Genomic DNA, 10,646 nt, shown 5'->3' on the forward strand with positions numbered 1-10,646 from the left:
AATTTTAACTTTATGTTCTTTATTACTTTTTCTACTTCAGACTAAAAATTCATAATTAGTATTAATTAATTCAAATATAATAGAAAAAATTGTTGATTTCATAATACTAGAACAAGGAATTATGTTTGTTTCAATTTACTAAGGAAACCTGAAAAATATTGGACAATTAGACTTTTAACTTTCAATTCTTCATTACTTTTTCTATTTCATTAATTAGTATTAATTGATTAAAGTATAATATAAAACATTGTTGATTTCAGGATATTAAACAAAGAACATGTTTTTATTGAAATTTATTTAAGAAACCTGAAAATTATTGAACAATTTGATTTTTAATTTTCTATTTTTCATTACTTTTTCTACTTCAGTGTACAAGTAAAATTAAAATTAATTTCAGGATAATAAAAGAAGTAATTGTTTATTTCAATTTTTTAAGAAATCTGAAAATTGTTGAACAATTTGATTTTTAATTTTCTATTCTTCATTAGTTTTTATTAAGAAATCTGAAAATAATTAAACAATTTGATTTATAATTTTCTATTCCTGGTTACTTTTTCTATTTCGGTCTAAAATATAATTTTTTAATATTAATTAATTAAAATTTGATTTTTAATTTTCTATTCTTGAATTACTATTTCTACTTCGGTCTAAAATATCATTAATTAATATTAATTAATTAAAATTGATGATATCAGGATATTAAAACAAATTTTTTTTTTTTAAATTTTCTTAAGAAACCTGAAAATTGTTGAACAATTTGATTTTTAATTTTCTATTCTTCATTAGTTTTTATTAAGATATCTGAAAATATTTAAACAATTTGATTTTTAATTATCTATTCCTGATTACTTTTTCTACTTCGGTCTAAAATATAATTTATTAATATTAATTAATTAAAATTGATGATTTCAGGATATTAAAACAAGAATTTTTTTTTTTGAAACTTTCTTAAGAAACCTGAAAATTATTGAACAATTTGATTTTTAATTTTCTATTCTTCATTAGTATTTATTAAGAAACCTGAAAATAATTAAACAATTTGATTTTTAATTTTCTATTCTTGATTACTTTTTCTACTTCTGTCTAAAATATCATTAATTAATATTAATTAATTAAAATTGATGTTTTCAGGATATTAAAACAAGAATTTTTTTTTTTTTTGAAATTTTCTTAAGAAACCTGAAAATTATTGAACAATTTGATTTTTAATTTTCTATTCTTCATTAATTTTTATTAAGAAATCTGAAAATAATTAAACCATTTGATTTTTAATTTTCTATTCTTGATTACTTTTTCTACTTCGATCTAAAATATCATTAATTAATATTAATTAATTAAAATTGATGATTTCAGGATATTAAAACAACAACAATTTTCTATTCTTCATTAGATTTTATTAAGAAACCTGAAAATAATTAAACAATTTGATTTTTAATTTTCTATTCTTGATTACTTTTTCTACTTCGATCTAAAATATCATTAATTAATATTAATTAATTAAAATTGATGTTTTCAGGATATTAAAACAAGAATTTTATTTTTTGATATTTTCTTAAGAAACCTGAAAATTATTGAACAATTTGATTTTTAATTTTCTATTCTTCATTAATTTTTATTAAGAAATCTGAAAATAATTAAACCATTTGATTTTTAATTTTCTATTCTTGATTACTTTTTCTACTTCGATCTAAAATATCATTAATTAATATTAATTAATTAAAATTGATGATTTCAGGATATTAAAACAAGATTTTTTTTTGAAATTTTCTTAAGAAACCTGAAAATTATTGAACAATTTGACTTTTAATTTCCTCCTCTTTATAATTTTTTCTATTTCAACTAATTTTTATTAATTAGTAATAATTAATTAAAGTATAATAGAAAAAATGATAATTTCAGGATATTAAAACAAGAACTTGTTTTTGTTGAAATTTTCATAAGAAACCAAAAAATTATTAAACAATTTGATTTTTAATTAATTAATTAAAATTTAATAGAAAAAATTGTTGATTTCAGTATATTAAAACAAAAAGTTGTTTTTGTGTAAAATTTTCTTAAGAAAGCTGAAAATTATTGGACAATTAGGTTTTTAATTTTTTATTCTTCATTATATTTTCTTTTTCAGGCTAAAATTTCATTAATTAGTCTTAATTAATAAAAGTATAATAGAAAAAATTAATGATTTCAGGATATTATGACAAGAATTTGTTTTTGTTGAAAATTTTTCAGGATATTAGAACAAGAACTTATTCTTAAGATTATTGATTTCTAATTTTCTCTTCTTTATAATTTTTTCTACTTCAGACTAAAATTTCATAATTAGTATTAATTAATTACAGTATATATAATTATTTTATTTCATTTCAAGATTCATTTAGTAAAAAAATGTTAATTACAGGATAATAAAGTATTATATTAACATTACATAACATTAGAAGTACATTACTAATTTTTTAGAAAATGTAGTTTTCACTATTCATTAATTTATTTTTTTTAATATTTGTTTAAAATTTTGTTAACAATTTATAATTGAAAATACAGAAATATCACCATAACTTTTAAAAAAAATTGTTTCCAATAGTTTATTCATTAATTTAATTTTCTAATTTTTGTCTAAAAATTGTTTCTAATATTTTTTTATAATTTATAAAAACCAGAGTAAAATACTTTGAAAAGTATTATTTTAATAAATCAATATGTGTCTCCATGAATTACTAATAATTAATTTGATGATATAGGAATGGGACCTCCTCCGCCTCCCCCGCCACCAGGCATGGGCCCGCCGCCGCCGCCTCCCCCACCGGGAATGGGGCCGCCGCCGCCGCCGATGCCGGGCATGGGGCCGCCGCCGCCGCCCCCGCCGCCGGGAATGGGAGGACCTCCGCCGCCACCGCCGCCCGGTATGGGACCACCGCCTCCGCCAGGTATGGGCCCGCCGCCACCATTCGGTATGTCGATGGCGCCGGTGGAAGTGCTGCCACACGGCCTGAAGCCGAAGAAGAAGTGGGAGAGCAAGGGACTGAAGAGGGCGAATTGGAAGACGGTTTGTTGTTGCGTATTGTTGTCGTTTTTGTCCTAACCGGTGGTTGTTTCGTAGATTTTGCCGTCGAAATTGACGGAAAAGTCGTTCTGGGTGAAGGTAAAGGAAGAGGAGCTGGCGGATCCGGAAATACTGGATGGTTTGGCGCAGAAGTTCTCCTCCAAGCCTGTCAAAGTTACGTCGGATGTTCCTGATAAGTACGTCCTTAGTAATATATTACGTTTTGTCAGTTTATTAACTAATTATTTATTAGGTCTAGCAACACTGGAACTTTGAAGAAGGTCAAAGAACTGAGGATATTGGATGGCAAGACAGCCCAGAACATTCTTATCCTTTTGAATGGCACTCTGAAGCATAAATCTTATGAAGAGATTAAATCTGCTTTGTTGAGATGCGATGGCGAAACTTTGGATGGAAACGTCACAGAACAGCTCATACAAGTAATTTATCTTATATTTAAACAAAATTATTTTAGCAATTTTACTTCTATCTTTTACAATTCAGTTTTCAAAAAAGTTTATGAAGTCAATATTTTTGTTGTAAAATATTCAGTTTTTTAAATAAGTTTATCATATTTTAGAAAAATGAAGAAAGAATTATTAATTAAATTATCAGGACAAATACCCTAAAATATACTAAATCAAGTGCCAAGATTCGTATTATTTTTTATTTGTAGTTTTGTTAAAAAAAATTGTCAAAATTTGATAGATTAATGTTGCAAATATTTGTGAGTCAAGTCAGTTTTTTTGTTATAAAATATTCAATTTTTGGGATAAATTAATGAAAGTTTAGAAGCATCGAGAAAGAATAATTATGAATCTATTGGTGAAAACTGCAAGATTTTATCTTTTTCCAGTTTTTCTTAAAACGTTGTTAAAATAAAAAATTTTCAAATCTTATTTTTTCTATATAAAAAATTCAGTTATCAAAATTTTTATGTAAAATTATCGGGATAGATGTTCTAAAATATGCTAAATCAACTACCAAGATTCGCATGTTTTCTTTATTTATAGTTTTGATAGAAAAAATTGTTAAAATTTGAGAGGTTAATGTTGCAGACAACATTTATGACTCAAGTCAGCATTTTTGTTGTAAAATATTCAGTTTTTGGAATAAGTTATTGAAATTTTAGAAGAATGAGAAAGAAGAATTATGAATGAATTGGCGGAAACTGCAAGTTTTTATCTTTTTTCAGTTTTTCTTAAAACGTAGTTAAAACAAAAAATTTTCAATTCTTATTTTTCCTATATAAAAAATTCAGTTATCAAAATTTTTATGTAAAATTATCATTATAGATATTCTAAAATATGCTAAATCAACTACCAAGATTCGCATGTTTTCTAAATTTATAGTTTTGATACAAAAAATTGTTAAAATTTGATAGGTTAATGTTGCAGACAACATTTATGATTCAAGTCAGCTTTTTTGTTGTAAAATATTCAATTTTTGGAATAAGTTAATGAAATTTTAGAAGAATGAAGAAAGAAGAATTATGAATGAATTGGCGGAAACTGCAAGTTTTTATCTTTTTTCAGTTTTTCTTAAAATGTAGTTAAAACAAAAAATTTTCAATTCTTATTTTTCCGATATAAAAAATTCAGTTATCAAAATTTTTATGTAAAATTATCAGGATAGATTATCTAAAATATGCTAAATCAACTACCAAGATTCGCATGTTTTCTAAATTTATAGTTTTGATACAAAAAATTGTTAAAATTTGATAGGTTAATGTTGCAGACAACATTCATGACTTAAGTCAGCTTTTTTGTTGTAAAATATTCAATTTTTGGAATAAGTTAATGAAATTTTAGAAGAATGAAGAAGAAGAATTATGAATGAATTGGCGGAAACTGCAAGTTTTTAACTTTTTACAGTTTTTTTTTTAAACGTTGTTAAAGTAAAAAATTTTCAATTCTTGTTTTTCCGATGTAAAAAATTCGGTTATCAAAATTTTTATGTAAAATTATCAGGATAGATACTCTAAAATATGCTAAATCAACTACCAAGATTTGCATATTTTATTTATTTATAGTTTTGATACAAAAAATTGTTAAAATTTGATAGGTTAATGTTGCAGACAACATTTATGACTCAAGTCAGCTTTTTTGTTGTAAAATATTCAATTTGTGGAGTAAGTTAATAAAATTTTAGAAGAAAGAATTATGAATTGATTGTTGGAAACTGCAAGTTTTTATATTTTTTCAGTTTTTCTAATTTTTCCTATATAAAAAATACAGTTATCAAAATATTTATGTGAATTTATCAGGATATATACTCTAAAATATACTAAATCAACTATCAGGATTCGCATGTTTTTTTTATTTATAGTTTTGATACAAAAAATTGTCTAAATTTGATAGGTTAATGTTGCAGGCAACATTTATGAGAAAAGTCAGTTTTTTTTGTTGTAAAATATTCAATTTTTGAAATAAGTTAATGAAATTTTAGAAATCACTTGAAGGAAGCTGCAAGTTTTTATCTTTTTATCAGTTTTTCTTAAAACATTGTTAAAATAAAAAATTTTCAATCTTGTTTTTTCAATATAAATAATTCAGTTATAAAAATTTTTATGTGAAATTATCAGGATAAATACTCTAAAATATTCTAAATCAAGTACCAAGATTCTCATGTTTTTTCTATTTGTAGTTTTGTTACAAAAAATTGTCAAAATTTGAATCTCGCAAATCTGTATTGTTTCCAATTTTATTAGTAAAAATTACCAAAATTGGACAATTGAGGATTATTATTTATCAGTTATCTTTGTTTTAGTATTTGCCTCCAGCCGATCAGTTACAAAAACTGCAATCGCTCAAAGACACCTACGATGACCTCCCAGAGGCGGAACAGTTCTGCGTCAAGATGTCCGAGGTGAAGCGACTGTTGCCGAGGCTGAAGTCCCTCAGCTTCAAGCACCACTACCCAGAACTTGTCAGCGACATTCGACCGGTAAGTATCACCACTCCTTTGACCTAGTACCCGTGTTAACTCAAGTTATCTTTAGGACATAGTGGCGGCCACAGAGGCTTGTAAGGAGGTGATGAAGAGCAAGAAGTTCGCCAAAATGTTGGAGCTGATATTGCTGATGGGCAACTACATGAACTCTGGTAGTAGAAACGGCACGGCGTACGCGTTCGAAATGAGCTTTCTGACGAAGCTGACGAGCACGAAGGATATACATAACAAGCACACCCTCCTCCATTACATAGCCGAAAGCGCCAACACCAAATACCCGGACCTGAAGGACTTCTACAACGAGCTGCCGCACATCGATAAGGCGAGCAAGGTGTCCGTCGACACGGTGCAGAAGACGCTCAAGCAGATGGACACCAGCATCAAGAACCTGCAGCAGGATATTGCTAACAACAGGTTGCCGCAAAGCGACAACGATAGGTTCGTGGAGGTGATGGAGGAGTTCGCCAAGTCGGCGAGGCAGGAGTGTGATATACTTATGACCATGTTCAAGAACATGGAGTCGTTGTACGCCGAAATTGCCGAGTACTATGCGTTCGATAAGCAGAAGTACACCCTGGAGGAGTTCTTCACCGACTTGAAGACATTCAAGGACAGTTTCATTGTAAGTATTTTATTTGTTTTACATGTTATTGCTAAGTAATTTCCTAATATAAGATTTAATATGAAGGTTTACGTTAAAATCTTTCCCAATTTAAATATTTCTTTTGTGTTTTTTGGTTAATTCTTTGCTACAACATTTATTTCTTTTATTATTTACAACGTAGCTTTATTAATTCATCAGTTATTAAAAAAATTCTTTCATACAGATTTGTATCAAAGTTTTCATTAAAATTATCCCAAGTTTAAATATTTTTCTGTGATTCTTTTATTATTTTTTTGCTACGAGATTGATTTCTTACGTTAATTTCAACGTAGCTTTGTTAATCCACCCGTTATTATTAGTAAAAATTCTTTTATACAGATTTATATAATATTTTTCATTAAAATTATCCCAAGTTTAAATATTTCTTGTGCTTCTTTTGTCATTTATTTGCTATAAATTGATCTCTTAAATTAATTTCAATGTAGTTTTTTTAATTCACCAGTTATTATTAGAAAAATTTCTTTTATACAGATGTGTATCAAATTTTTCATTAAAATTATCCCAAGTTTAAATATTTTCCTGTGGTTCTTTCATTATTTCTTTGCTACGAGATTGATTTCTTACGTTAATTTCAACGCAGCTTTATTAATCCTCCCGTTATTATTAGTAAAAATTCTTTTATACATATTTATATAATATTTTTCATTAAAATTATCCCAAGTTTAAATATTTCTTGTGCTTCTTTTGTCATTTATTTGCTATAAATTGATCTCTTAAATTAATTTCAATGTAGTTTTTTTAATTCACCAGTTATTATTAGAAAAATTTCTTTTATACAGATGTGTATCAAATTTTTCATTAAAATTATCCCAAGTTTAAATATTTTCCTGTGGTTCTTTCATTATTTCTTTGCTACGAGATTGATTTCTTACGTTAATTTCAACGCAGCTTTATTAATCCTCCCGTTATTATTAGTAAAAATTCTTTTATACAGATTTATATAATATTTTTCATTAAAATTATCCCAAGTTTGAATATTTCTTGTGCTTCTTTTGTCATTTATTTGCTATAAATTGATCTCTTAAATTAATTTCAATGTAGTTTTTTTAATTCACCAGTTATTATTAGAAAAATTTCTTTTATACAGATGTGTATTAAATTTTTCATTAAAATTATCCCAAGTTTAAATATTTTCCTGTGGTTCTTTCATTATTTCTTTGCTACAAGATTGATTTCTTACGTTAATTTCAACGTAGTTTTATTAATCCACCCGTTATTGTTAGTAAAAATTCTTTTATACAGATTTATATAATATTTTTCATTAAAATTATCCCAAGTTTGAATATTTCTTGTGCTTCTTTTGTCATTTATTTGCTATAAATTGATCTCTTAAATTAATTTCAATGTAGTTTTGTTAATTCATCAGTTATTATTAGAAAAATTTCTTTTATACAGATGTGTATCAAATTTTTCATTAAAATTATCCCAAGTTTAAATATTTTCCTGTGGTTCTTTCATTATTTCTTTGCTACAAGATTGATTTCTTACGTTAATTTCAACGTAGCTTTATTAATCCACCGGTTATTATTAGTAAAAATTCTTTTATACAGATTTATATAATATTTTTCATTAAAATTATCCCAAGTTTAAATATTTCTTGTGCTTCTTTTGTCATTTATTTGCTATAAATTGATCTCTTAAGTTCATTTTAATGTAGTTTTGTTAATTCACCAGTTATTGTTAGAAATATTTCTTCTATACAGATGTATATCAAATTTTTCATTAAAATTATCCCAAGTTTAAATATTTTCCTGTGGTTCTTTTGTTATTTCTTTGCTACAAAATTGATTTCTTACGTTAATTTCAACGTAGCTTTATTAATTCATTCAATTATTATTAGAAAAATTCTTTTATACAGATTTATATCAAAGTTTTCATTAAAATTATCCCAAGTTTAAATATTTCTTGTGCTTCTTTTGTCACTTCTTTGGTACAAATTGAACTCTTAAGTTAATTTCAACGTAGTTTTGTTAATTCACCAATTATTATTAGAAAAATTTGTTTTATACAGATGTATATCGAAGTTTTTATTAAAGTTATCCCAAATTTAAATATTATGTGATTACAGACGGCACAACAAGACAACGAAAGGGAACGCGAACAGGAGGAGAAACGCGAGAAGGCACGCCTGGCCAAGGAGAAGCAGGATAAGGAGCGGCAGGCGCGGGAAGCCAACAAGGTGAAGCTGATCGACATGAACCAGACGGAGACCAAGGAGGGCGTGATGGACAGCCTGTTGGAGGCCCTGTCCACCGGCAGCGCCTTCGGCAGGGAGCAAAGGAGGAAACGCGGTCCGAGACCGGCGGGAGGTAAGAACTGTTTTGCTTAACATCACTAGGTGATTGGCTTGTTTTAACGCAACGAGTTGTCTTGTAAGCTTGCGCAGTGGAACTGGCGGAGGGTAACTAAATCACCATAGCCCTGTTTTATTAGGGGACTTAATGTTGTTTATGCGTTTTTTAGCCGAGAGAAGGGCCCAACTGCAACGGTCTAGGTCGAGGACTGGTCTGATCAGCGGCAGAGAATTATCCAGGTGAGATATGTGTTATTTTATTTTGGTTCATGGTGTCACAAGTTGGTTGATTTGGCTGTTTTGGGAACTCACAGAGAAAAATTGTCCCAATTAGGAGGAATACCCATGATAGCCAATACTAATCAACTTAGTACATAGTTTCTATCCATTCATTGGCTTGTAAACGATTTTTTAAACCCAGGGTAACATCATTGAACACCCCAAGGGACTTGAAATACGCCGAGTACAACACGGACCCCGAATTATTGGGCTCCGTTTACTTTTAAGGCCGAAACTAAGATATGTTGAGTTGTTGTCTGTGCGTTGTTTAAAGAAAGTCTATATTTAACCAGCTTTCGTCACATTTTCCACTAACAAAATCGATTGATTGTTAGAGTAGTTGTATTGGTTGTCTGATTGTTATCTAATGTACCATTTCTAACTCGTATTTCTTTGTTTTTCAGCGAAATAGTGGCGTAGAAAAATAAGTGGCCCCCTTAACAACGAATTCAAAGCTCAAGAGAACGTTAGTTTGTTTTAATTTACGTGTAAATAGTACCGACTCTGTATATTTTTGCATTTATTACAGGACTGGAATCTCTAAGTTTAACGAACGGTATTGATTGTTGTATGTATGTTTTTCCATTTTACCGTTATATTGTATAACTTGTTAATCAAATCCTACTTAATACAAATTGTGATACACGCTTAATTAATTAATAGAGCCGAACACATTAGTTAAGTTTTGGGTGGAATATGTTTACGGTTTATTTCCGGGGTATTGACGTACATTATTTTGACCTTACGTAATTAATATTATTATTTTATAGCAGCAACGAAGTTTTCACAGATATACTTTAACATGCGCATAAGAACTAATTTGATTGAAACTTGCCCCGTTTTAGCTTGTAATTGATTTAATACGCCGGGTGTTTAAAATGAAACAAACTGGAAGCTTGTCATTTAATTATTAAACCTGTAATTTATTTATGAATGAGTCAGATCATATTTATATACATAAATATTTTTTTATTGAAATTGTGAGTACTATATAAGATATATTTTAATAAATTATTGATTGTTATGTGTCATGTTTTATTTACCCTCTCTGTATAATTTTATTGATTCTGATATTGATTATTAATTTCAAGTGATTTAATATAGTTAATATATAAACCCTGATTTGACAGTTAATGTTAACAATGCTCATAACTAATTCATAGTAAATTAAATATTAAATGAACATTTTCAAAAATTTATACTGAAATACTTTTATAAATCTTTGTTTTACTTTTACCTGTCATTATTTTTGTAAAAATTTTTATTTAATTTAATAATCCAATACACTTAAGTATTTTCATGAATTTGTATTGAATTACTTTTATAAAGCTTTGTTTTATTTTATCATTATTTTTGTAAAAACTTTTGTATAATTTAATTAAACAGTACATTTAGATATTTTTATGAATTTCAATTGA

At 27.3% G+C, this 10,646-nt stretch overlaps 1 protein-coding gene across 6 annotated transcripts in view; it reads left to right on the forward strand.

Moving 5' to 3' along the window:
* Positions 1-10,252, forward strand: part of LOC109605812 (protein diaphanous) — a 29,207-nt gene extending 18,955 nt beyond the window's left edge. For 5 of the 6 annotated variants that reach the window (XM_049968401.1, XM_049968400.1, XM_049968402.1 and 2 more), the window contains 8 exons: positions 2,739-3,043; positions 3,098-3,237; positions 3,294-3,480; positions 5,810-5,986; positions 6,042-6,614; positions 8,725-8,965; positions 9,120-9,189; positions 9,371-10,252. In XM_049968401.1, the coding sequence (XP_049824358.1) occupies positions 2,739-3,043; positions 3,098-3,237; positions 3,294-3,480; positions 5,810-5,986; positions 6,042-6,614; positions 8,725-8,965; positions 9,120-9,189; positions 9,371-9,455 (1,778 nt within the window). In that variant the 3' untranslated portion in view covers positions 9,456-10,252. The remainder of the gene's footprint in view (positions 1-2,738; positions 3,044-3,097; positions 3,238-3,293; positions 3,481-5,809; positions 5,987-6,041; positions 6,615-8,724; positions 8,966-9,119; positions 9,190-9,370) is intronic. The other variant, XM_049968404.1, reaches the window with a different exon arrangement.
* Positions 10,253-10,646: the final 394 nt, after the last annotated feature.

Source organism: Aethina tumida, chromosome 6 (genome assembly GCF_024364675.1).
Source record: "Aethina tumida isolate Nest 87 chromosome 6, icAetTumi1.1, whole genome shotgun sequence".
NCBI classification, from domain to species: Eukaryota; Metazoa; Arthropoda; class Insecta; order Coleoptera; family Nitidulidae; genus Aethina; species Aethina tumida.